Here is a 27,871-nt window from a genome sequence, read left to right as displayed (position 1 = left end):
GGATTACAATTCCCATCATCCTTTGTCCCCAGGGAGGCTCGCATGCCACCATCATTATATATCTTGAGGTGCCAGGCAAAAACTTTCCTCTATAATCATGCCTTTGGCCTTTTAACTATCTGGCCTTTTGTTTCTTTCTTTTTATTTGCTTTGTTTGTTGCACAAGAAAATCTTTTATAAAAACTAATTTTAAAAACTACCTGGCCTTTTAGAAGTGAGTGGGATGTTTTTTATTTCTTTTTCCTCTTGGTTTCCATATATCTCGGGGCCGAGGATTATCTGTCTGTTTGGTTGGTTCTAAATTGCTTTGGGTTGCCCTGGGCAAGATAAAGCGACTTAATTTAATAAATAACTAAATAACTAAATAATCATATACAAATTTAATAAATAACTAAATGAGCATATACAAATCCTGTGCAAATCTGTATCTCTCTCTCTTTGCAATGGATTTCCTGTTGCTGTTGTTGTTTTTACTATCCTCTATTGTCACCTCCAGCCTTACAAACAGCTGGCTGTCTTCAGTCGGTGATAATAATAATAATAATTTTTATTTATACCCCGTCCTCCCCAGCCAAGACCGAGCTCAGGGCAGCTAACACCCGATATAAAAACAAATTGATTGAAATACAACTTAAAAACAAGGTTAAAATACAACATTAAAACATTAAAATACAGCCTCATTTCAATGGAAACTCAAATCAAAAACTTTTGGGGATGAAAACGTCATGATGATGGAGGTCATGTCATCATTAGAGCACTGATGATTAAAATGCATAGATGAGTCTTTGTGGAGAGAACTGAGATTACACCCAGGAGTTCTGCTGTGGGTTCTTCTTCTTGTGTGGCCTTCCACACCTTGGTGCCCTCCTGACATTGTGGACTGCAATTTCCACCAGCCCAGCTAGCATGGCCAACAGGCGGGGATGATGGAAGTTGCAGCCCACAACACATCACTGAGCAGCACTATGTTGGCTACCCTTCCATGTATTGACTTTATTAGGCCTTTATTAGTGATTGTCCATAGGCTTCACTGTCCCCAAGGTGCTGCACTCACCACGGCCCACACTGAAGTAAGAAGAGATGGAGACGCTGGCATAATCCACCAACTCACAGGAGCCATGTTGGTGCAAGGATCTCCCTCAACATTTTTCTTCCTGCTCACGTTGTAACATGTTCTGCAGACAAAGGAGAAGCATACAGGCAAACCTTTCTGGACTTAGGTTTTTTTGCCTCGCGTGTCGGGATGGAGGGGAGCCGTTACAGTTTGCATAATATCCTGAGGAGGAATTAGTATGTTTGTGTTGGCTTATCTGCTGGAAGCCTAAACGCCATGGATTTTGAGCAGTGCAATAGTCCTGGCATGCGTTCTTTCTTATGTTTACTGTTCTTTTCGGGAGCAAAGGAAATGATAGAGTTTACTCTCCTAGTGGAATGAAGATCCTTGGCGAGTTTATCTGCTGCCTGCAGTTCTGGGGTTCCCGCCTTGTGAAGTTTTAGAAAATTGCACTTGGCTTTTCTTGGCTGCGACTCGGTGGTTGAGTATCTGCTTTGCAAGCAGAGAGTCTCAGGTTCAGTCGTCAGCCCTCCACGCAGGGCTGGGAGGTAGCACGGTCTCAAACCCTTGACAGCCACTCCAAATCGGTGCAGACAATACTGAGCTCAATGGACCAGTGATTTGACTTTTTAAAAAAATCTGGAAATATTCCAAGGCCAGTACTTCTGAATAGAACAGTTTAACATATCCTACATAACATCTTGTTGCCCTTTCACTGTGCAGCAGTTGTGACCCTAAGGAAGTTTGCATGCCATGCAATGAAAGTTTATAGAACCTTCCAACTAACTTGGAATATGTATGTTCTCTAAGCAGCGGTGGCTGACTGCCATGAGCATATTAGAATTGGCTGGTTGCTTGTGTACACTTAAAAGGTATCGGGAGAAGCTATATAGATCCTGCACCATCACTGTTGTGTCCACATCTTGTTTTCTTCTTTGATTTTAAAAGAGGCCATTTAATGGTTCGTGTTGTGAGTGTCTCACTGGCTTTGTTCTTTCTTCTTGCAGCATGAACGAACGGGATCACTTGTTGAAAAGGCTTGGCAGAAAAACCCCTCCAAGTCTCTTCCGTGCTCATTCTGTCCAGCAAGGTGTCTCACGTAAGTAACAGAACTCAGTCCTGAAATGCTGCAGGAGGAACAGGCAGGGTTGGGTTTGCATGAAACTCCCATCTGAAAGAAACTCCCATCTGTAGAAATGAATGGAAAGCAGAGAGCGGCACACTATGGTCAAATTAGTAGCTTGTACCCTTTTGCAAAGGGGCGCAGGTGGCACTGTAGGTTAAACCACAGAGCCTAGGACTTGCCAATCAGAAGGTCGGCGGTTCGAATCCCTGTGATGGGGTGAGCTCCCGTTGCTCGGTCCCTGCTCCTGCGAACCTAGCAGTTTGAAAGCACAAAAGTGCAAGTAGATAAATAGGTACCGCTCCAGCGGGAGGGTAAACAGCGTTTCTGTGCGCTGCTCTGGTTCGCCAGAAGCGGCTTAGTCATACTGGCCACATGACCCGGAAGCTGTACGCTGGCTCCCTCAGCCAGTAAAACGAGATGAGCACTGCAACCCCAGAGTCGGCCACGACTGGACCTAATGGTCAGGGGTTCCTTTACCTTTACCCTTTTGCAAAATGAGGGCTAGGGAGAGATGATCCGACAGAGAAGCAAAGTGGCTGACAGTGACACTCCAATTTGGAACTGGAATTAGGGTCTGTGCCTTTCCCAAGATTTCAAATATCCTCAGACATTTGCAAAAACTTTCATTCCTCCATATCCCACCAACACTCAAGGCCCAGGAGAAACGTATTACAGTACGATCGCTTCTTTAAACTGTATTTCAAAGAGATGCCAGCTGAAGTTTAAAATAATCAAAAATGATATTTTAATGCTGCCATTGAAGGGCAGAGTCACACAGCTTTCTGTGCCACCTTTTAGTCAGCCTGACCCTGTGGCAACATCACTGCACTATTTACTTCCTCAGTGCGCTCATTGGCATGCAGTAAGGTTTACCTTTATGCATATTGTTTCAGCATCAAATGGTGTGCAGTTTGGGGGTGTTTTGCAGCATAACTTACCCCCTGCCCAGAGTATATACTGTTGTGCATTTTCACTGGGGGGGGGGCACAGCACCAAACAGCTGACTTCCTATCAGGGGCACCTCTGCCCTTTTAGTGAGGCAGAGGTCGTGGGGAGATCAGCGCACTGTAGATACAAAGATGGGAGTGCAAGGTTGGCTCTGCACCATACTGACCTCCTCACTTTCTCTCTCCTGGTACACACAGCGATGCCACTGCTGGGGAGGCCAGCAGCATGCTTGCACCCCCTTCCTGCCAGCTACCGCCAGCTATTCATTTTGTGTGGGTGGCTCTTAAGTATTTGGAGGTTTGTGCAGCTCAGGAATATCTACGTAGTTTAAGGTGCTTGCAAGAAACCTCCTTCCAGCCTATGACCTCATTGGTCAGGTATGCATACAGAGAATACTATGCAAGTGTGTTGTTCCCTGTTCAACCTCAGGGAGTCTAGGGCAGGCCGAGAATATTGCTGGACTACAACTCCCATCATGCCTGAGCTTTGGCCAACAACACCTGGAGGGCCACAAGTTCCCCATCCATGTTATAGACCTGGGGTCCCCAACGTTGTGGCCTTGGGCATCCTCATTTCCAAATACGTATATGTGGGACATTGGTTTTTGCTCTCTTTATTGGGAGGGAGTTTACTGTCACACTTGGAAATGGGCTCCCTGACTATGCAGACCACCATTGGTCTCATCATATAAGGCTGTTCTTATGTCTATCCTGTTTAGGGAATTTCCCATTTAGAGGTTATTTTTTTGTGCAGGGTACAGAGATGTAAATCATTGCTGATTTACACCCTTAGGCTTTGGACTGGTTCCAGAGTTGCATCATTTGAAAAGCAGGTGAAAACAATGAAATGTCCTTCCCCTTCAGACACGCTCTGAATGCGAGAGGCTGTTTGACCCTCCAGAACAAAAGTGTGAAGAAAAAGAATGTTCTGGCACACACAAGAAGAAAGCTTGTGCTGTCAGGTGTGATCTATGAGGTTGTGCACACTGTTGAAGGCATCCCCGAGCTTTTAACAGGTTGATAAGCCACAGGAAATAAGAAGAGGGTACTAAAATAAATTTTACCTCTGTTAGCATGTCCCCCATAAATACTAATGATTAAGCGTTAAATGAGCTGGGCCAGTTAGGCTTTGCTGCAATCCTCACCCACCTGTTTTTCTCATGAGCATAAATTTTCACTGTACTTTTAAGACTTTAAAAAGGGGCTGATCCATTATCCTCTACAACTTCTGTCATCCCTTATCAATAGATACTGTTAAACAGCACACCAGGAAAAGGAGCAGGGAAAAGGTTGGGCGCCCAATAATAATTAGCAGTGCAATTCATGCAACAAAGAAATGTGTATTGTATAGTAGTACAAAAATGGTCTGTTACCAAATCAGATTGCCTGATTAAGCAGGTAAAAGACTATCGTCCCCATTGAATTGCAGAGAAAATATAGAATATGGGTTGTTTAAGGGCTTTAGCTCCGTGATAGAGCATCTGATTTGCATGCAGAGGATCCCAGGTTCCGTCCCTAACATCTTCAGGTTGGGTTGGCAATGTTTGCCCTCTGGAACCCTGGAGAGCTGCTGCTAAATGGGCCAATGTTCTGATTCAATATAGAAGGCATCATCCTATACTCCTTCCTATGAAGGTCAGTGTGGTGCAAACACACCAGTAGCAGGAGCACATGATTACTGATATTTTTCACACTGTGCTCACCTCCTCTCTGCCTCTCCCCTCTCTTTGTAAGTAGCAACAACTGCCCTGCCAGGAAGTTACCCTAGCAGCTCTGCCCTACCTGATGAGCTGCTTCTGGGTACCTGCTGCACCTCACCCAATGGGAACACTAACAAAATGATCAAGTAGCTGTACTGAGAAGGGTCATACTAACATATCTCCTTAAATGGGAGATAAACTTGAATTGTAATCTCTCACCCAGAAGGGTATCCAAGCTAACAACAATATGCTTCTAATACTTCTGCACTGATATCCTCCAGAAAACCTATAGTTTCACAATATTGCAAGCCTTACTTCCCACACACCATCAGATAACTTCTAAATCCTCCTCAAGTCTCAGATGATTGAAGAGGCTGAGAATTTGGGACCTGTGTTATGCCAGAGCCTCTGTGACACTGCTCGTGCACTCCTGGGCAGCTGTACATGCTCCAAACAATGGGTGGCTTGTTCCAGAGAATGGAATAATAGGTGCGGCTTTTAAAAGGGGGGAGGAGAGTTGGGGAGACGTTCAAGCTTTCAATGGTTCTATTGTAAAGCCAGAGATTGAATCTTTCATTGTTTGGTTTCTAAAGATAGCGGAAATGTGCAATTAGTCAACTTTTGGGTCACATGTAAAGGAGATGGGGAAGACAGAAATATATGCCAACAGTTTTTCTTTGTTTCTCCGATGGTAGTGAAAGGCAGAGCTGGATTAAACATCATGCTAAGTGCTGTATCTGGTGGTGTCCTGGTCAAATTTGGGGGGTGGAGTGGAGGAGGGCTCAGTCTACGGGCCTCAGCTCTTAAGTTTCCCGTTGTGAAAAGCGTGTCCCTCTTGCTTCCAGCACATGGTTTCTTTACAGTAGCATAGACTGGTGCCTTCTGGATATTGGATACAGCCTGGTGCCTTCTGGATATGGCGGGCTACAACTCCCATCAGCCCCAGCCAGCACTGCCAATAGCCAGGGATGATGGGAATTGTAGTCCACAATACATCACTGGAGGGCAGCAGATTGTCTACCCTGGGTGTATCATCTTTATTAGGGCTTTATTCATGATTGTCCACAGGCTGCCCTATCCCATGTGCTGCAGAGCATGGCGGTCATGGCAAGTACCATTAATTGCCTTATCCTCCATGAATTTGTCCAATCCTCTTTTAAAGCCATCCACATCTAAGTGGTGTGCACCTAGGTGTCACAGGTCCATTCCCACTCTACTGTTTTAACTATTTAACTATCCTTTTTACCTATTGTCTTCTGTTCACGTTTAGCTTTCTGGATATTATTTCTGCTTGTCTTGATTTTTGTGAGCCTCCTTGAGTCCTGGTTCTGGAAGAAAAGCAGAAGGGTGGTGGTGGTGATCATGGAACTGTTCTAACCATTCCACCATTGTGGCACTTTCTTTTAACTATTGACAAGGTATGTTCTTTCATTGACTTCCCCTCTGCGCTGCTCCTTCTCTTCTCCAGACGGGTATGCGTTTTCTCAAGAGGAGCACGGGGTCGTTTCCCAGTCTCAAGTCGTCCGATCCTACGACACGACGAAACAGAGACCTGGCGTCGAATAACGGCGGTCCTTTTGCTCGGCTGGTGGCTGGAGTAATAAGATCGGGATCAATGCGTCCACTGTTAATACTTCCTCGACTAAGGTTGGCAACAGCAGCGTAAACACCAGAAAAGAAAACCCTTTTTACTGTGGCCTTAGCCAACGAGTTTGTTATGTATGCTTCTCGCAGACCTTGAGCACACATCGTAGGGCAAATCCCTCATCTGAAGCCGGCTGCCTTGCTCTGCCTCACATTTGTTTACCTTGTTTATGCAGCAATTTGGCTGTGCTCCACGAGGTGTGAAATTGAAAACCATTTTGTTTTTGCCGCGGTTTTAAAAAGAAAGGGAAGCGGAGGGGTGGGGGGGAGCAGAAGTAGTAGTAGTTCTGGGGAAAGAAGTAACAGAGGTTGTATGTTCTGTGAGAGATCAGCCAAATTTGGATAGGAGCGCTGGCATTTCCTGTTTTGCCATGCCCAGATCCAAGCGCGCAAAGGGTGCATGTATGAAACCTTTGTAATGTTCACTGTTTATTTGACTGAAAGGCTCGCGGAGAGAGCTGGGAGGCCAGGAAAACAAATGCATCATGGAGAGAGAGTGAGTGCGGGAGGGCAGGAATGATGGCCCCAGCAACAAACGTGGCCAGCTCTCTTCAGGAGATACAAGCCAGCATCATATAAAATAGGTCGCAGAGACATTGGCTATGTATGCAGCAGCTTAGTGGGCGGGGGGCACCACTTACCGTAAGGCCTGCAGCATGCCCGAGCCACAAGTCTCTCCTGGGAGTGACATGGTGGCTTGGGCGCATGCAGGCACCGTGCCGCCCAAAAGGGTGGCATGGGGCTCACGTCCGCCCACCGCTGTGTCCTCATCTGGATGGCAACTATGGCGGGGAGGAGGCGGGCAGACTCCATGCAGGCCCCAGCCAGAGCACCCTGCCCGGCTCGCCTGTCCCCACAGGTGGCTCACTCCGGGCGCCCGATCCGCTAGCTACATCGCTGTGTGTATGCACACCTACAGAATCCCCCTTGTGCCGCAATATCTATCCATCACCCTGGTCGTCTGCATGGAGGGACGTGGGTGATGTTTGCATGGCGTTCTGCTCAAGAGGCAGCTTGAAACAGCAATTTAGAATGCAGCCTTTTCTCTGGGCACCCAAAGCACCAGCAATTCTAGTTGCTCTGCATATATTTCCTGTGATCCACAGGATCCCATCATATGCAAAGAATGCAAAGGGAACAACCCAGCTTCCAAAGTGTGGGCTAGATACATGCCATACATTTAAAGCACATGACTTGTGCCCCGCCCCCTGCAGAGGATCCTGGGAACTGTTGTTGGTTAAGGGTTCCAGGAATTGTAACCCTGTGTGGGGTAAACTACAGTTCCCAGGGGTCTTTTGGGGAAGCTACATGCTTTAAATGTGCCACAGATGTATGCTGTGTAGGCAGCCGTGGATTTCGGCATTTTGTTCTGCTTTGCTCGCGCTCTTCATACTGGCCTTTCTGAGAAGGTCCAAACAGCTGGTGCCTTAACATCCTCTGCTTGTAGAACCAATGAGCACTTCTGGGAGGAGAGGGTAGCAAGAGCCCATTTTGGACGAACCTATGCTCCCTGCAGCAGAATCTTTTCTCCACCAGATTGGTAAAATATTGCAGATCCTTTATTTGTTATTACATTTAGGTACCTCTTTTCCTCCAAGGAACTGAGGGCAGCATACATGGTTCTGTCCTCACAACAACCCTGTGAATTAGGCTTGTTGTAAAGGGGAAGCCAATGTGGGGAGAAAGGATCTCCCAGAAAGAAAGAAAGAAAGAAAGAAAGAAAGAAAGGGTAGAGGAAATGTACAAATCAGATACGAATGAACCTGATGCTGACCTAAGTTTCTCATTTTCTGTTCAGCCCTAAGAGAAATGGCTCAAGAAAATCTTGAACAAGAAAATCTCCATCCTGGCATAGCTACTTCAGGGAAATATTTTTCACAAATAGCCAGAGATTATATCTTACAAACAGCATTGGCTTTAAGGTTGCCAGCTTTTTTTTCTGGCAGGGCTCCTGTGCTTTAACAGCAGGACCACAGGGCAGCAAAGGAGGTAGTAATTGGGGGGGACGTGCCAGATTTCCCTATGTTGTGCAGCTGTTGAAAGCACAGAAACACACACACACCCGCCGCCGCCAGAGGGGGGGGGGGAACGTTGACATGCCTAGTTAGCATTACAGTTGGCAAAGCACTGGTTCACCGGGCCACCAGAGGCTAGTTCCCACAGCCCTTGCTGCCTGGAGCATGCAGCATTTTGGTTTCCAGGTGTGTTTCTGAAATGACAAGAAACACAGAGAACTCTTGCTTTGTTGATTGTCTTGCTTTCTGGATGCCCCATCCAGTCTTCTTCTAGAGCAGGAGCGGGGAACCTCTCGCCCTCTGGCTGTTGTTGCGCTGCTGTTCCCATCACCCCTAAATCCATTGGCCATTCTGGCTGGGAGTTTGAGTCCAACAGCATCTGGAGGGCAACAGGTCCTGGAAGAAGCACGAGCCCTTGGATTCACCAAGTGCTGTTCTTCAAACAATCCTTATTCATTCTTGTAGCCAGACTACGTTTCTGAATAGCATAATGTAAACACTGTTGCTTGTCTTGAGCCACATTTCTCGGTTACCCCATGCGCTGTGCATAGGCCCTTAAAATGCCGGCTTGGGGTTTGTTTTTGCCCTTTCCTTGACCGCCCTCTGGAGCTTAAATATTGATTTAAGTGTATCCGAAAAGCTATCCGCATATGAATATTTATACTCATCCAGCCAAAGGAAAACAGCCTCTTGGCTCCCTCCCTGGCCGAATCCTTCGGAAGGATGAATTCCAGTGCTTGAGTGCCACCATCCAGTCCCTTCTTGGTGCCACCTCTGGCCTCCCCTCCCCACACGGAACAACGCAGAGCTTAATGATCCAGCAGCCTCCTGCATGGTTTGGCTTCAACCATAAATGGAGGGGGGAGGTAGAAATCTCGCCATCCTGCTAGCTTGCATTGCTAATGGGGCAGGCGAGAAGGAGGGAGACAGACACATTTATGCAAAAAGGGAAAGTTGAAAGAAAAATTGCCAATAGTTGTGGATGTCAAGGGGCCAAATGTGAGTGTGAGATTGTGTTTCCATGTGTTTTTGTAAGCGTACGCCGAGGAGAAGCAGCGTGACGAAGATTCCAAGGGAAGTGAACAATCTGGTCAAGGTGGAAACAAGCTAACTAGGACTTCCTATTGAACTCACTGGGACTTGCTTCTGAGTAGCGCTTCATAGACTCACGCTTCAGAATCACTCTAGCATTTTCTAATTTACAGAATAGCTTATGGGTCTCTTATTCTCTAATTAGTGCTACGGGATGATGAGAGTTGTAGTCCAGCAACATCTAGAGAGAGAGGGGCCAGCAAAGATCAAGCGTTGTAAAGCCCCACTAATTTCAGTGCATGCAGAGAATGATTTTGCAGTTGAGATGGACAGGATTTAAATGCAGCTAAGCTTTGGCTGACTCATGCCCTAAGTCAGCATGGAGACTGCAGGCCTGGTAGCACCAGGCAGTGTGGTTGGCCAACGGCCTGGCACCACCTCCTTTCCGCTGCCTCCATCCACATTGCCCATCTGTGGAGAAGGAGATGCTTGGAGGATGGAGCATGGGGGGGGGAGGGGAGATGCGAGCACCCATCACCCATGAGAGGAGGGCATACTGAGGACCCATGCCAAGGTGGGGCCGGTTCCCCATTAGTAAGTTTCGCTTTCTACAAGGGAAAGCGCAATACCAGATGAGCACCTAAAATCTGAGAGAGCCTCTGCCAAACCTGACGACTTCCAGGTGCTTCGGATTGCGACTCCCATCATCTCAGACCATTGGCCATGCTGGCTAGGACTGAAGGGAGCTGTGGGCCCAAACACCAGGTTGCAGAAAGCTGATCTACAACTAATTCCAGATACTCAGCTATTTCCATGCAATATTCTTAAATACAATAGCCCCCTCCCCCTTTCTGGATACAATGAGCATTTCTGGCTCATGCAGTGAGACAAGGGTGTGTGAGAAAGAGAGATAGCACAGAAAGAAATTATTTTACTCAAACGGGAGGCAGAGGATAGCTGAAGGCAGTGAAACAGGGATCTCTGCTTGTCTCTGGTATGTAGGACGTGCAGGGCTTTCTATTTTGTTTCTGCAATAACAACGCTGATTCCGATTGTAACGATACAATCCAGGTAGGACGGGGAAAGGCTCCTGCCTAACATCCTCAAGCGCCACTGCCAGTCAGTGTAGTGCAAGGTGGACAAATGGTCCGGCTCAGTACAAGACAATTACCTATGTTCATTAGAGAAGGTCAGTATTATTATCATCCCAGCCAGGTGGGTGGGGAATAAATAATAAATTTTATTTATTATTATTATTTATTATTATTATTATTATTATTATTATTATTATTATTATTATCATCATCATCATCATAATCATCCCTCATATTGCAGCTGAGGCTGAGATGCAGCATCCTACCTTGTGAGATTCAAACCAGGGAACTCCTGATTTGTAGCCCAATGGCTTGCTTCTCTGCTACACATGGAAAACCTGCTTGACCAGTGGAACCAAAGAAATGTATACTGTATTTTCCGTCTGTAAGATGCCCCCATGTATAAGACGCCCCCTGTTTTGGGGGACTCAGATTTAAGAAAATGGGAGGGGGAGATGGCCCAGAATATAAGACACCCCTAATCTTTGACATTATTTTTTAAGGAAAGGAACCTAGTCTTATACACAGAAAAATACGGTAAGTGTATGGGCAATCGGAAGCAATGTGGCCCCTCTCTCAAACCCTTTCCAACTCTCTTAAAAAGTACTTTCTCCATCCTGCCCCAGTTATTCGCTTAATCAGGCCAAGTGAGCAGGGTTGGGAAGGAGGGGCTGTCTATTGACATGATTTTCCTACCAGAGGCGATGGGGGGGGGGGTGCTGTCATTCTGACCTGTCTCTAAACTGAGGTCAGCCAGTGTCACATTCAAGCTCTCTGCAGAGTAACTAGTGAGATACTTGTGTTAGGTGCATGCTCAACTGAAATTACACTCAGTTCTTGTCATGCGGCTATATAGTATGTGACATTAGGCCCAGCAGGTCAAACCTTTGTCAGCATGGGAGGAGACCTTAATCTGGATCTGGGTTAATCCTGCAAAACCCGCCCAGGTCATGACCTGGCATTCTTCACGTCCCCTGAAATCATTCCAAACGCAAACCTATCCTATCATCACCTTCCTTGACTTCTCATCTTAGTGAACAAGCCAATTGTGAAGGAGAGAGAGAGCGCATCCTGACCACATTATCGGCCAAAGGGAAATCAACCCCTTGTACAAACATATTCCGCATTCATTGGCTGAGAGTCACCTTTGAAAATGGTTGCAGAAAATTGTTATCAGCTCAACAGGGTAGCGAAGCAGAATAAGATAAAGCTTTCTGCTTGGCAGTCTAGATTGAGGATTCCATGCTGATAATTTTTTAAAAAATTAAAATGTTGAGAAGAAAAGGAAAGGTCTCCTTAGCAGCTCTCTGCATTGACCAACCTGCCAGCTTTACTTGAACAGTCAGGGGAGAAGCCAAATGCCTGCCTTCCCTTGTTAAAAAACAGATACGGCTTGTTCCTTTGGACAAATATATGATGCTGTGCCAGGGCCAGCATGCAAGAGATGCCATTCCTTTAACAAGTGTCTTGTCACAAATTAAAAAACATGGAGCAGCGTTTTGAGTCAAGCTCTGCTGAGAAATCCATTGACGTTTTCTGTTTCTTGACAGGGCTCCCGGTCTTGCTGTAGGGAGCTACCAAGGGAAGTCAGTAATAACTTGTCAAGAAGAAACAGTGAATTGCTAATAAAACTATCGGAGTCAAGGCCGGTTGCTAGAGGAATCTTTTTTTTTAATGTGCCAGCAGAGCAAATGTGAAGTATATGGACTGTAAATTAAGATAACAGTCTAGCCTTGCTAATCTGCACTTTGCCGGACCACACACTTTTTAAGGCACAAAAAAGAAAATCTATACTTTCTCTCTAGTTCACAGCCAACTGTTTTAAACAGCAGATGCTGGAGCAAAGTCTCCAGTTACTGCGGTTACATTATTTTTAGAACAAGCAGGGCTGTGTTTACCAGCGGATGATTGGTTGTTATCCTAAATAATTAAAACCAAAGTAAGTTTGACAAAATAGTGCGGTTCGCCTTGCATTATTTGTGGTTCTTTGCAACAGAATCCCCTGAGCACAAAGCTGGCAGAGAGTTGTTGGGATGCCCCACACAGAACTGAGATTTGCTCTGCGGTTCTTGCACTGGGAAGTAGACAGATCACTTCAAGGAAATGCAGACATAGCAGAAGCAGGAAAGAGCACAGGCGGAGTGGGAAGAGAAAGGTGGAAACTGGAGGAGGGCAGTCCAAGAAAGACAAAACATAATAAAGTCCTATAAAGAAAGAGAAACATATTGGGAGAAAAACTGTCAGAGGAAGATTTCTGAAAGTATGCTACGTGTGGCTTGAATTTGCCACCAGGATCTGCAAATATTAATTATCCTATTTACAGCCCTGTCACTTTGGACTACATGGAGTGTGATTTGCTTGAGTGTATTTACATAGGAAAGCAGGGCAAACATCTAAAGCATGGCCCATAATTTAGAACTCAAAATGTGATGGATCGGGGTTCCCAAACTGCAGGCCACCAGCTTCATCCATGTAGACTGTGGCACATGCATGTTAAATATTCATATCGATTTTTAATAGTATTTGTACTGCTTCTTGTATTTTACAGAAGCACAATGAATGCACATTGCAGAACAATACATACAACATAAGAAATAAAAGAAGCAACAAAAATTCAATTAAAAACCATACAGAATCTAGCACAGTGCATTGTGATGGCTATAGCGGGGGGGACACCATTAGCAATTTTCAAGTGGTCCATGGCGGGGGGGGGCAGGTTTGGGAACCACCCTAACAGATGAACAGCAGCATCCACAGTGCAATCCTACCCAAGTCTACTCAGAAGTAAGACCCACCGATTTCAGTGCTGCTTCTCCTCCCTTGTAAGAGGGTAAAGGATTGCAGCCTCAGGCAACACTACCATGTCGGTGGTTGGCTAAGCCACCTCTCCCTGAACACCCAGACTTCTCATCAACATCACTTCTTTTTGGTCCGGATTTAGATTCTGCCTGTTCATTGTTGCTCATCTCCCTAACCACTGGCCCCAAACATTCATTAGAACGTATCTGCATGATTCCATCCCTCTTTTCGTTCCACTTTAATGACATTTACACATGGCCTCTCTAGCATAAGCAAGAGTGGGTATTTTGAGAGTGAGGGGGGTGACACATGTGAAATTGGTCCCAGTTACGTTTGAGGAGGCATGAACAGGAGAGAAAGAGAAACCTAAAATCCACTGTTCTTATGTAGTCTTTCACAAACTGTAATACTTTGTAATGTTTCTGTGTAAAGGAGCAAGAGCATAACTGTATAATTTCCATACATACCTGGCTTTACTGCACTTATCATTCATGTAAATAAAAAGCCTTACCTTTATTTAAAAAAAAAAAGTACTCTGAGGAACTATTGTCTTCTCTTTCAGCTTAAGGCTCATGTATCTGAACTTGAAACTTACATTTAGCTTATGGTGGAAGATACTTGCTCCTGAATGCCTGCAGACTGTTCCACATTCTTTCCTCTTCTAAATGCATCAGGGCTTTTTTCTTCTAAAGTACTGTATGTGTACTTTAGTGCTGGGCCAAAATTTCTCAGAACTCTCTGAGGATTTTATTTCTCAGACATCCCTCAAACTGTTGGAGTCAGTCAGCAAAATGTTTATGTTAAAAAAAAAACAACCCACAAAAACTACAATCAAATTGAGAGATACATTTTAATGATCCCCAGCACACTGGACCCCATTTTGTGTGATAAGTTGTGATCGGAACAATTGAAGAATTTCAGTCCCGTCTCAGAGAATACCTGGCAAAAATTTCCCAGCAACTCCTCCACCTAGCAAGGTAGAGAATTTCAGGCACAGCTGTGTTTCTGGCCCCTGCTCCCTGAAACCACATTGCTTCCTTCATCCGCTTATATGAATTAAAAGTAAAATTTATCAGTATTAACTGTGCCAAAAATTTCTCAATAGAGATTGAGAACTTTTCTCAAAATGTCCATACAGTGCTTATGAGACGATTGTAATTAAGTAGCATATAAATTGTCAAAATAAATAGACAGGTTCCTCCCTGTGCTTTCAAGTTAGACTTGAAATATGCATTCTATTGTAGTCAATAGAAAGGAACAAATGATGTTTGCCAAGCCTCTCTGACTGACCCTTGGGAGTTTCCGTAGCCCATCCCCCCTCCCCAAGCCAAGCCCCTCACTACACCTGCCCTAGTCTTATTTGGCTGGAATGTGTCTTGCTGGCTTAGATGGAGTGTGTGTAAAGAAACCTTGCTTTTCTCATGGCTCAAATAAAGCCTACTGTACAAAGGTAAGAGTCGCATCTATTGCTCTGCCCAATTTTGCCTCTGGCACCACCCATTACTGCAGGAATTCCCCACAAGGCTCGGGGGGGGGGGAGTGCCCTACCCTGATCTAAAGGACTTTGCCAAGTTGCATTATTTCATATTAATTCAAATGGCATGGATTACTTTCCTTCAGGAAGATGCAATGGAGTTCTACCCCATTAAAACCCCATAGTGCATTGTCTCAATATGCTACAATGCCGCTGCTGCCCCACTATTTGATGCAACCATTCGCTCCTTGATCAGACACGGACTACGCTGTGTCCTGGTGAGCGCTGCTACTGAACTGGGATGGCCAGAGAACTGGATGTAGAGTGGAAAAGACAGAGACAAGACAGACAGACAGACAGAGACAGAGACAGAAAGACAGACAGAGAGTGAGTTAACAGTAGGAGCCAGTTGTTTTGTGTCTTGACTACCTTACTGGGTGGTTTCGCTGAGAAGATCTTCCAGATGTAATTTTGGCATTAATGAATCTATTCAGGAGAGGAAAACATCTGCTGGGCTGCTTAGGAAACACAATGAAACAGCTGTTGTGTCCACGGTCTTTGCTTTCCACTCTGGTCTTCTTCCTTCAGGAAATAGATGGAGGCTATTTGAGTTCAGACGCCATTAAAATTACTCCTTGCCTCACTTCCAGAAACAGGATTCCAGCTCAAATTAAACAATTTGGCCTCTTGAGATTTATACAGGGTGGGTGGTGGGAAGCAGAGTGGCCTCCCTTCAAGTTCAAAAGTGCATCCCATTACACCAACACCCTCAATGTAGCCCACGTTATACAGGGGTCAAATATCAGCCATCTTGAGGAAATATATATATATATTAAAAATTGTCCAGTAGCACCTTAGAGACCAACTAAGTTTGTTCTTGGTATGAGCTTTCGTGTGCATGCACACAAAAGCTCATACCAAGAACAAACTTGGTTGGTCTCTAAGGTGCTACTGGACAATTTTTTAATATATATTTCTAGTGCGTCAGACCAACACAGCTACCTGCCTGAATCTTGAGTGGAAGAGTTCTTCTGTATCTTTTTTTTATAATTATTGGAGAAAGGAGGTCTGAGCCTCCTTGTCTGATAATATGAAAATGCTTAACAGTGTATTCCCATCATTGTCTACTCAGAAGTCCCATTGAGTTCAACAGGGATTATTGCCAGGTAAGTGGCCATGGGACTGCAGTCTAAATGTTTTTTTCAGGTTTAATTCTGGCTCCAAAGAGAATGCGGCAGGAGAAACATCTCTGATCTAAGGAGAACGTTTAAGTGGCTCCCAGAAACTGGGAGAAACTTCTTGGCGGTTGAGTGGGACTGCTCCTCAATTCCTCAGGTGTTGTCGTTTTTCCCTTCAGTGAATGCCCTCTGGTAGTTTAAGTACAGCACTATATTACAGTTGGGGTTGTTTCCCTCCCGGAGGGACCAAAGAAAGATCGTTTGTACTTCTACTTTGTGGCAGTTTGGCAGGGAGGGGAATTAGCAAATCTGTAGCTTTGAACAAGCTGTTGTGTGTATGCGCAAAAAAATATTTCCAATAAAACTTTTATTAAAAGAGTCAAGAAGGGTTTTGCTTATTTTGGATTTTTCATTTGTTTTCTCCCCCGTCCATACAAACTCCAGGCTAATATGAAATTTGACATCAAATGCACCCAAGGGGTGTGTCTATAAATTGGGCTGTTATTATTAAATACAGTGGTACCTCGGGTTACATACGCTTCAGGTTACATACACTTCAAGTTACAGACTCCGCTAACCCAGAAATAGTACCTCGGGTTAAGAACTTTGCTTCAGGATGAGAACAGAAATCGTGCTCCGGCGGCGCGGTAGCAGCAGCTAAAGTGGTGTTTCAGGTTAAGAACAGTTTCAGGTTAAGAATGGACCTCTGGAACAAATTAAGTACTTAACCCGAGGTACCACTGTACTCTAGTCATTACCTTCGTCACAGAGGAAGACAAGAAGGTCTCAGGTACCACCAGCTGAGACCAGGTTCCGGATACTGAACCCAAGGCTGGCAGTCAGGAGCCTGGAGAACCCAAGTGAGGACTCTTGCTGATGCCTTCTCCCAATCTTGAGTGGCCTGAGGAATAAGGAACTTCCCTCTTCATTATATGTGCCTGGGAAGCCACCCAAAGGAGGAAATGTACTCACCTTCAGACCGAGGAATTGGCCCTTTAAGGAGTCACAGGGCTGAAATTTGAGGGCTTGATTAGGGGTCCCTCTTTGAGCAAGTGTCTCCCTTGGAACTCTCCATGGTGCTGTAATCGCTGTCCTACTTCAAGGGTACCTGTCATGGACAGATCAAAACAAAGGTGTGTGTGGAGCAGTACCTACCCTCTAGGCCAAAATCTTCTATGGGTATTGTTTTCTGGCTCTTAAAAATCCTACACCAATTCACCAGCCAGGGTCGCACACCTCATGCTGTGCTGCTTCACCATCTGCCTCTTACACATCTTCACTGCTCCTTTTCACCACCTAGAACACACACACACAAACATACTTCCTACAAATGCCCAGTTCTTCTCTTCTTCAGCTCCACCCTGAGATAACTGAGCCCACTGCAATCAGGGACTCCATCCCTTTCAGAAATCTCACTGCAGCTTTTACCAATATGTTAAGAAACCCTGTGATTTTGCTGTTTATAGACCCATTACCAAAAATACAGGCAACACTGGCACTTTACTACCTCTGCTGGTGGCCAGTGTGTCCTGGCTCATAACTTTTTAGTGGGCAGGGGTGCCAAAGATACATATAGGTACAGGTGAATCTGTTGGGAGGGCAGAGCTTGGAGATTCCACTCTTTGCACGCAGAAGGTCCCAGGTGTAATCACAGCATCTCCAGGGAGGGCTAGCAGAGAACCCTGCCTGAAATGCTGGACAACCAAGCTTTGATTGATTGATTGATTGATTGATTGATTGATTGCATTTGTATCCCACCTTTTTCTCCAAGGAACTCAAGACATCGCACATGGTTCTCGCCTCCTTGTTTAATCCCCACAACAACTGTGTGCGGTAGGCTAGGCTGTGAGGTGTTGGGAGTGGCACAAGGTAAACCAGTGAGCTTAACGGCCGAGTAGGCTTTGAACCCTGGTCTTCTGTGTCCTAGTCCAACGCTCCAACCACAACACTGCACTGACTCTCTAGGTGGACCAATGGTCTGACTTGGTATAAAGCATGTTCCCGTGTTCCTGGGTGGAAATTAATGGACACAAAAAACATTCAGTCCTGGGCCTAAAAGTCCTGTTGGCAATAGGGAGGCAGCGTGTCCCGTTTCACAATAGTAAGGAGCCACTCCAGTGGCATAGCGTGGGTTGCCAGTGCCTTGGGCCACGCAGAAGGCCGTGGGTGGGACAGGGAGAAACAGACGGAATACACATGCACATTCAATTGCCTCATGGCATCCGCATCACCCAGATCACAGCTGCAGAGATAAGAACATAAGAGTTGTTCTGTTGTCTGGAGAGGTCACTTCCTGGTTGAGAAGCCTGGCAGCTGTTTTGAGATAGCACCAGATGTTGAAATATTGCACCCCTCACAATTTTACACCCAGGGCAACTGCGCCTGGGGCCCCCTTCCCACGCTACACCACTGTGCTGCCCCACCCTACTGTTGCTGTGGCTGTGCCACCACCAATGCCTCCCACACGTGGGCTGCACAGCATTGTGTGTGCATTGGCTGTGACAATGGCAAGTTCCGCCAAGGTGTCTCAAGATTTCAGCAGGATCTCACTGAAAACCACCACCACTGTCGGCTCTGCTTCTCCACTGCGGGGCACCTGTGGTGTGCCTCAGCCCTGGGAGGTGGCTGACCCTGGGCTCAAGAAACTTTTCCTACATCCTCGTTTTGCAAGACCTGAAAAACTTTTGGTTAGACTGAGGTCCCACCTCCCTGCCTTTACCCCCATGCGCTCTTCCCTCCACGTTTGCTGAACTTCAGTCAAACAGACTGTTTAAATAATAAAGTGGAACCCTTGGCTTGTCCCCGATGTCGAGCTTCTCCCCTCCGCTTTCCAAAATAGCCTCTTGTGCATAAATTACACTTTTCCATTGTTTTGATTAAAAATTCTTTTTGCAGCGCACGCTGCAAGGGGCGCTACCGGCTGGCAACCTGCGATCTGGAGGAGCTGCTGGAGTCGGCTTACAGGCAAAAGTTGGCTGGGTGGGTCTGGGTTGCTGCCGCTGTCAGGAGAATGAGAGCAGTTCATTAGTCTTGAACAAAGCAGCGGCGCTAACTATTCTTCCTTCTGTCGCCCAGCATGGATAACCGCGGCTGGCTTCAAATCTTCTGCAGCAGGAGAAGGGACTTCCTCTTTTTAAAAAAAGGTGGGGAGGGGAGAAATATATTGGATTTATAATTGAGCAGGGAGGAGGGAACCTCTGTGCTAATCTTGAAAGGAAATAACACCTCCAAGCAAATTAATTTAGTATTTTAGCTTGGGGGGGAATTAATGTGATCCTGCTTCTCAATTAATTTAGACATAGAGACCACTATCAGAATGTGTCTGATAAGGAATGCTGAAAGGATGCTCCAAATTCCCCTGAAGAGCCATCCACAAAGGGTTTTATACTTTCTCTTAAAAAAATACCTTTGCAGCCCAATCTTCTGTCCCTCCCAAAAAAACTAAGACAATAGAAAGAAACACACACACACACACACACACACACACACACACACACACACACACAAACATCCTTCAGCTGTTCCTTAAGCTTTCATAAGCTTTACTTACAGTGCAAACCTGTGCATGTCTACTCAGAAGTAAGCCCTATGGAGGCTGATGGGGCTTACTCCCTTTCTGTGGAATTGCAGACTTAATGTATTCCATTATACTGTGTATAGAAAGAAATTTACTTCTTTTTTAAAGGCACGGAACAGATAACATTTTAAAACACACAATCAAGACCCTTAAAAATAATCCAATTAAAGAATCCACCTGCTCATATCAGGGCCCCAGAGTTTGCCTGCCTGTGCATAATTTCAGGAATGTACAAAGTTTGGGCTTCCTGATTGCTTTTTCTCATGATGCTCATACTGCTCTCTCTTGTCCAACAGTGATCTACTGGAAACTGATTTTGGAGGAGACTTGAGAAGCAACATGCCTTCTGCTTACATCCAAGAGACATAGGGTTTGTTTAACTTCATTTAGGCCTAGCTCTTGCAGACTCTCAGCACCTCTAACAAACAGCTCCCAGCAGTTGGGGGGAAAGCCACAACTGTTTGAAGTGGTATCCTAGTATATGGTGTGAATGTGGTTGCAGCAAGAACTTCGGTTTGCACAAAGGGGCTTTCTCCCCTCTCCCCTCCTCCCAGGCACTCCCCAAAATTGGCTTAAGAGGGATTGGGAGAACCGCCCCCCTTCCCAGATCAGCACATGGCAGGAGAAGAGGGGCATCATTGCGCATGACAAGCCAAAATGCTTGCAGGGATGGAATGTTCATCATAGCGCAACACTGAACTCCAACCAGCATTTCTAAATTTGCATATGTATATTGCAACGTGCACATTTTATGTACATCTGGATCCTTTCTTTTGGTGCAGATCACTGTTTTTGGCAAACTCGCCACCTTCTATCTCACCAAAATGTTTACAAACAATGCAGCCTGCACAAGCGCAAGGGACGTGAGGCATTCGTGGCCCCAGACTGCTCTAAGAAGCAACATGAAAAGAAAAGACTTTCCAAATATAAGGAACAATTGGAGGCAGAAAATACAATCACCACTATCCAATTGCAAGACTGCTCAAGGCAGAGAACAAGGTGGGAAGTAACACCTTGCTAATCCAGGAAGTCCCAAATCCTGCAACAGGAAAAGATTTCCTGGTTTGCTACTTCTTTTGGATTTAAAGATTGAACTAGATCAAGGATTGTTAATGTGACAGCACAGTCTAGCAACCAGCAAATGGAGATCCGAGGGCCAAATCCGCCCCCAAAGGCTTGTCATCTGGCCCCAGCATAGCCCTTGATTACACACACTCATGCACACACACTTAAAACATGCCAATTATTTTCCCCAAGCTGGGGCGCAGGCAAAAGGGCTCTAAGTTCCTGTCTCCCAGGATGAACAACAACAGAGGCTCTGTGAGAGTTTGCCACTTGTACACCTCAGCTGCTCACTCCTCAAAGCAAGCCAGGACACAGGCAGATGGGAATGAGCCCAGCTGAAGTATACATGGGGGCGGGGATCTGAGAAAGACTTGTGCTGTGGTTTCTGCTAGGCAGCAGTGGGTTAAAAAGCCCTTTCCCAATTGATGGAGCCAAGGTAGGCACGTGAGCCCTTCCCTGGTTAGAAACAGGCTGGCACCCATTGAAAGTGAGTCGTCATCTGGGGGGGGGCATACATAATGTGAACCAATCAAAAAGTGCAAGTTATTCCATTGGTGCAATAGTAGCTCCTTGTGCTCTCTAGGTAACAAGCACTGAGCAAGCCCCTCAGCTGACGGATGATAGAGACACAGCAATCACCAGCATAAGGAGAGGTTTCAGAGGAAGATGTTTCAAACAGGCCTGATGTCAATACCCATGCAGTGTGAGTGTGCCCACCCAAAAAAAAAATTGCATTGTCAGTTTCATTGCTTCACTTCAGGGGTAGAGAACCTCAGGCCCAGAGGAGTACATGTGGCCCTCCAGGCTTTCTATCTGGCCCTCAAAACTCTCTCCAAGCCACACCCCTCATCAGTCTTGCTGCACACCCTCCTCGAGTTCTTCCACCTGGCTGGAATGTGTCCTTGGAGTGTGGCATACTGGGATGGAAGCCAGAGAAATTGGGGCTGTGGGTTTCTTCTCAAACTCTTAACTTTTGCATGGTTAGAACGCAGCCTACTATACAAAGATAAGACTTGCATATGTAGCGCCACACACTTATGCTTCTGGCCCCACCTACCAGTTGCATGAAGATTCGCCCACCAGGGAATGTGGTCCTCAATTTGAAAAAGGTCCCCTACTCTTGTTTTACTGGAAACGCAAGAAGTAACAGAGAAAGGAAATAACCCAGGAACCTATGAAGGCAATTATAATCAACACGTGGAACAGAGGATAATTACAGTGCCAGCCAGACCCACCCCACCAATAAACATTTTATGTATACTGATCTATATATAGAGAAGTCCTAAATAACATTCCCACTCAATTCTGTCTAAGGCCCATTAAATGAAATGGAAATAGTTTTACTTATTAACATAGGGGGAAAGCTCAAGTGCGCAATCAGTGCTGAAGAACACTAGAGATGTTTCTTCTGGTGCATGTACATTATCAAAGCTGCAATCCTATTATCCACTTGCTGGCAAATAAGGCCCACTGAACTCCGTGGGACTGACTTCTGAGCGGTCGTGCCTAGGATCGCAATGTGGGGCGAGAACGTGTTCTGTCGCAAACACCAATATGCAAGAGTTGAGCCAGATACTGCGTTTTCCAGCCAGAGAGCTGTTTCCAAATAATTTCCATAGATGGGTATCCATGAAAATGGAACAAATGAACGAATAGGTGGAGGAATGGCGCCATGCTTTCCTATGAGCCTCAGGCAGCATTGGATTTTACGGAGCTGTCCGCTGTGCATATCACATATGTTCATGGGAGGGGGAAATATACAGCTTTGACATTTCCAAAAATGAGATGAGGTTGTGCATCTGGTGCCGTGGAACAACCAAGAAACAAGCCCTTCCCTGTATAAGCTTGGTGGTGTCAAGTCAAGGACACAACATACAGTCCTGCCAGACTGCAGAGAGGAAAAAGAATTAACTAAGCAGTGGTTCATTTATACAAACAACGGATTAAACCTCTGTGGTGCCGTTGAGTTATGTCTAAGGGGAGACATAAATCGAAGTAGTGTTAGCACCAAGTGGCAGGAGGAGAGAAATGGCTTAGGGTGGTCCAAGAGGACAGCCATGAGTAATGGGAACAACATTTGGAGCAAACAGAAAACATCGGCTGCCTTCCATTTCCTGCCCTGTCTGAGTCACTGGCAGTGAAATCGCTCTGGATCAGGATGCTGGGAGAAATTCTGCACCAGAGAGGAGATGGCTACAGAGGCTTGAGACATGCTGTGTTGTAATGCCTGAATGTGCAGATGTATCGTGTCCGGATGGCCTTAAAGAGTTGTCCTTACCTAGAGTGCATAATGAATATGCACTCAGAAACCTCTAAAAGTCCTGTTTTCCAAAGCTAGGAGGCAGGAGAGAAAGACAACATACCTGTTTTAAAGCTGAACTTAGAAAATGACAGCCAAACATCGATAATATTTAAAATATTCCTGCTTAAAGCTTAAGCGTAATTGTTTCCCTTGCATTGAATGACAGATTGTTAGTTCCTTGGGGCAGAGATCAGCCCCCTTATAAAACACCACACACAGCAATGAAGGAACAACACCAACTATATCAATACTTTTAACACCTTCTGTGCTCTAATTCTGCAAAACCTTGCTGCTGCCATGGGGGCTCCAACGTGCCTGCAGAGTTCACTGGTTACTGGTTTCATTCTTTCCCCCATTTCATTTAATATCATTTGTAAACCACCGTTTTACGCTGCCTATATAGAAGGTAGCTAAGAAGCCATCAGAAATGACAAAATACAATGAAGATCACACAACCTAAAAAGTTCTGATCCATTACATAAATTAAGCCATAATGAAAAGCATGACTACAAAAATAAACAACTTAAAACAATTAAAGTAATAGTCAGTACTAATCCATTTGAAATATAACATTACAGGATAAAAAGCCAACTCTCAAAATCAGCAAATAAACAGAAAATCACCCCCCAAGAATCATAATAAATCATTACTGGGCTATAATCAATAAAAATGACAGCAAATTCACAACCATGGGCATAGCCAGGGGGTCGGGGGGCATCTAACACCCCCATCAAGTAAATCAATAAAAATACTTAACTGAGGTTCTGTCCCCCCTAACATGAAGCCGCCCCTCCAACATACAACCTGGCTTTGCCCATGTTCACAACACATAAACTACTACAGTCCTTGAAAAAATAAAAAATAATCTGAGCACCAAAGTCACATAGCTTATGAAATTGCAAAATGCACCAAGTTCCACAAAGCCTGGACATTTATTTCAATGGAGCTGAGCAAATGGGTGCTAAGTACTATTGGGGTGCTTTAAATACATACATCCTTCCTCCAGCAGTACACTGTGCTTTTGCTCTGTCTTGCACTCCCCATAGAGGGTACTTCCAAACTGGTGCGATTTTCAGGTGGGATTCAGTCACAAACCAGCAAATTCAGAATTGCACAAATAAAGCTGATTTGGAGTTCATGTACAACAAGCCTGTGTCCCCAAAATATTAATGGGGAGCGATGGGAGCATTATTTATTTATTTATTTATTTATTACTATAAAAAGCATATCCTGCTTTTAACCATCAAGGCCTTAAAGCGTCTGACAATGATAAAAATATACAAAATGCAAAGTTTAAAATTCAAATTTAAAAATGCACCAGAAAGGATAACACTTGCCTGATCGGATGCCATCTCTGCATACAAACTAGAATTGAATGCTCGTTAAATAGCCAGCTTTATCTAATCTCCCAGCAAACAAATCAGAACGAATGCTCACTATTTGGCCAATGTCATCTAATCTCCTTGTAAACAAACCAAGATGAATTCTCAGTGAGCAGGTCATCTGGAAGTAAGAGGACTAAAAGATGGAAGTAAAAGGACTAAAAGATGCAGAGGCAATTGGCCATTAAGAGACGGGCGGGGCAAACACATCTCATGAGCTCTGTGCTGGTGTGACTATGCCTACATCTCAGGAGAGTTTTGCCCAAGTCTGTGATTGATTAAGAGTAAAAGAACATGTGAGCACAAAAACTAACGATCAATGGAGATATTCTAAGAGACACCTGTCAATGGAGAAGTAACCACTTGGATTAGTGTGATTGATCACAGTTGTGTAAATGGGAAGATTCAGAAAACTACGGTACCTAATCAAGCTAATCCCGGCCAGGGATGATGGGAGTCAAAGTCCAACCAAAGATTCACCAAATCTGACCTTTCTGTTCTTTCTTTTGAGCCGGTTAATGTGCATCCATGGATGCCCAGGATCATCTCACCTGATATGTTTTAACTAGGTAATATCTGCACAAGATGACATGGCAACTGCATTCCCATGATAGCTTGACTGTGCAACATATCTAAATATTCCGAGGCAAGCAACCATGGTTAGAGTCTGTACTAGGGTAATATAGAGAGGTTGGCTTGTACATTGAACTGGCTCATTGGGCGGATTTACACAAGCAAGGACACACAATGACTCCCATTCTCTGTGTGAGCATCGCACCACCACCAACCCCCCAATCAAAATGTATTGGCTACACACCGGGAAGAGAACACTCTCCATCTGTGGCCGCTGACATTGAATCAAAGTTTACAGCAGCCTGGGTTTCTCTATTAGGGTTTGCTGCAATCCTCGTGAGAAAAACACAGCGCCGTGAATGTGCACAGCGTCCCCTCTTTAATGGAAACATACATTTTCCCTGAGCTTGCTAAAGCAATTATCTCGACTCGTTACTGTGGAAATTAGTACTAAGGGAAGCTTCGCCCTCCCTGCCTTCTTCCTTGCACCTTTCCTGGGCCCCTCAAAATGCCTCGAATTTAGGAATACAAATTTTAAAGAGTCTGGCAAGCTATTCAGCAAACGATATCATTTTATACCACCTTTTTCCCTGCTGAGAGGAAAAACTGTACGTGCTCCGGCTCCAGTTGCAGCCAGTGGCAACATGCCCACAAGACTTCAATGGCAGCAGGATTTGGGTCCTTCATGTGATACTGCCAGGTGCAGGCTGTAATGTGAACGACCATAAACGATCTGGATGCAGTGGGGAGCTGCAGCACAGCAGCTTTCCATGAGAAACAGTTTAGACATTAATTCAGCAAGGAGACTAGCGCCACTGTAATCAGGGCTTAATTGCACGCTTCAAGTTAAAACGCACGCTTGAATACCTTGGTGAGCAGGGCTCCGAGTGAAAGCACTTCCTTTTCAAAAGAAACCTCATACCCCAAAAGCTGCGTTTTGTTCCTCGCTTTGTATAGGGTTTCTGAAATTTATTACTGAAGATGTACGGCTTCCAAGGCCACAATGCCTTGTTCTCAAGGAGTCCGGGAGAAACTCCGCCATGAACTGCCGTAAAATGTGTTGCAAATCACCAAGTAGCTGTATAATAATAATGGGCGCATGAGCAAAACGGGTATGCATTGAAATCGCTGCCCTTTCCCAAACAGCCTCATACATTGGTACTCACTGAAGAATGTGGTTTAAGTGAAGAAAAACACTTTCAGTTCAACATTTTATTGGCTGAACCCCTAATTCTCTCTCATGGCTTTAAGCATGTTGCATCTCACAAGAAATGACCCTGAAAATTGTACCCTATTGTTTATTCCCAGCATTAGGGAATCAGAGGTAAAGGAACATGGGAAGCTGCCTTATAGTCAGCTCATTGGTCCATCTAGCTTAGTACTACCTGCACTGACTGGCAGCAGCTCTCCAGGTTTTCAGGCAGGGAACACACCCAGCCTGACCTGGCGATGTCAGGGTTGCACCTGGGACCTTCTGCATGCAAGGGCCGCTGAGTTAGGACCCTTCTCCCATGTTGCTGGGCATGTGGGGTCCATTTAGCTACCATGGCAGACAGCCACGGATAGACCCAAGGCAAAGCATAGCACCTGTGCCTTTTAGCTGGGTAAAAAGAAATGCCAGTTGTGGCAGGTAAAGCTTAACTTGGAGGGGTGAAAAGGCCACACCTGCAGAAACAGCCTCTTCCATGAAGCCATGGAAGTAATGGGGCCTCTGGGCACCCACAGCTTATGGGGCACTTCAAACCACCCCACCGGAGGCAATGGCAGCAGTAGGAAACAGATGTGGCATCAGAGCCCGCAATAGACTTGCCAGGGCTGAGATCAGCTGGTTAGTACCACCTCCTTTTTCTCCTCGTTAACAACCGTTCAGCCTTGCGCTCTGCCCAAGAACTGCCATTTTGCAAGCTCCGGCTGCACTCAACTTATTCATTTGCGCAGTGTGCTTCTGGACCCAGGTGTTACAATTTTTTAACGACCCTTATCCCTTGTTGTCTGGTGAACTTGGAGAAGAGACCAGGGTGGCATAATGCTTGGAAAGTGGGCAGAGCAGGAGGGCAAAGCTGTGGGGAGGGAGGGAGAAAGCAACAGAAAGCAGTGGAGCAGGCAGGCTAAACCCCAGAGGACTAGTTGTGGGTAACCTGGAGGGGGGCCCTAAATGCAAGCGGTGGGTGGAGCCAGAAGTAAAAAGTGGGTGGAGCAATGGATGTGATTCTGACCTTTGTACAGTAGGCTGTATTTCAGGGATTTCTACACCTACAGGCAAGCAAGAGGCATCATCACATGTCACAGATCATTCCATGCACTCAAAATCGATTGAGGGTTGTGTAGTAGGGCTAATGAATGGGGAAGGTGGCCTGGAGAGTTCCGAGGTCCAAACAGAGAGGTCTGGAGGGCCACATCTCCAAACTGCCCCTGAGCTTAATGTTCCCCACCCTTTCTCTATTAATGTCTCATCTAGTTTTGAATCATCAAAGCTCATGTCTGCCACCGCCACACCTAGAGACAAAGCAAGGGACCTCTTGGGCTACTTCTATTAGGTATCAACAACTCAAATTATCATCATCCTAAACTTTTAACTGAAGTTGTAGCTCATCATCCCTGACCACTGGCCATGGACTCAGCTACATTGGCAAAGAAAAAACGCTTTATATGCATTGTTTTATACATTCTAACATAAGGTTACCAGATTTTTTTCAATGAATCCGGGGACACTTCTCAACTTCCTACTAAATAGATAGATTTTGTCAGGGGGCTGATTTGTAAATCCGGGGACTGGCCCCAGGAAATGGGGATGTCTGGTAACCTTATTCGAACACCGACACCAGATAGCGCTGCAAAGTTCCGTTTTTGCTAACCCTATTTCTCAAAGTTTGCAACACATTTAACTGAAACGCTTCTTTGATGTGTGT

At 45.4% G+C, this 27,871-nt stretch overlaps 2 protein-coding genes across 10 annotated transcripts in view; one reads left to right on the top strand and one right to left on the bottom strand.

Moving 5' to 3' along the window:
- The window catches only part of ATP8A2 (ATPase phospholipid transporting 8A2), a 325,713-nt gene extending 318,613 nt beyond the window's left edge, over positions 1–7,100 (top strand). For all 9 annotated transcript variants that reach the window (XM_082220253.1, XM_082220252.1, XM_082220254.1 and 6 more), the window contains 2 exons: positions 2,062–2,153; positions 6,296–7,100. In XM_082220253.1, coding sequence (XP_082076379.1) covers positions 2,062–2,153; positions 6,296–6,393 — 190 coding nt within the window. In that variant the 3' untranslated portion in view covers positions 6,394–7,100. The remainder of the gene's footprint in view (positions 1–2,061; positions 2,154–6,295) is intronic.
- SHISA2 (shisa family member 2) overlaps positions 1–27,871 on the bottom strand; it is a 455,435-nt gene that overhangs the window by 415,255 nt on the left and 12,309 nt on the right. The window lies entirely within an intron of this gene.

The sequence above is a fragment of the Podarcis vaucheri genome (assembly GCF_965113315.1).
Source record: "Podarcis vaucheri genome assembly, chromosome: 4".
NCBI classification, from domain to species: Eukaryota; Metazoa; Chordata; class Lepidosauria; order Squamata; family Lacertidae; genus Podarcis; species Podarcis vaucheri.
The sequence above is the reverse complement of the archived record's forward strand: the minus strand, read 5'-3'. Positions and strand labels throughout refer to the sequence as shown.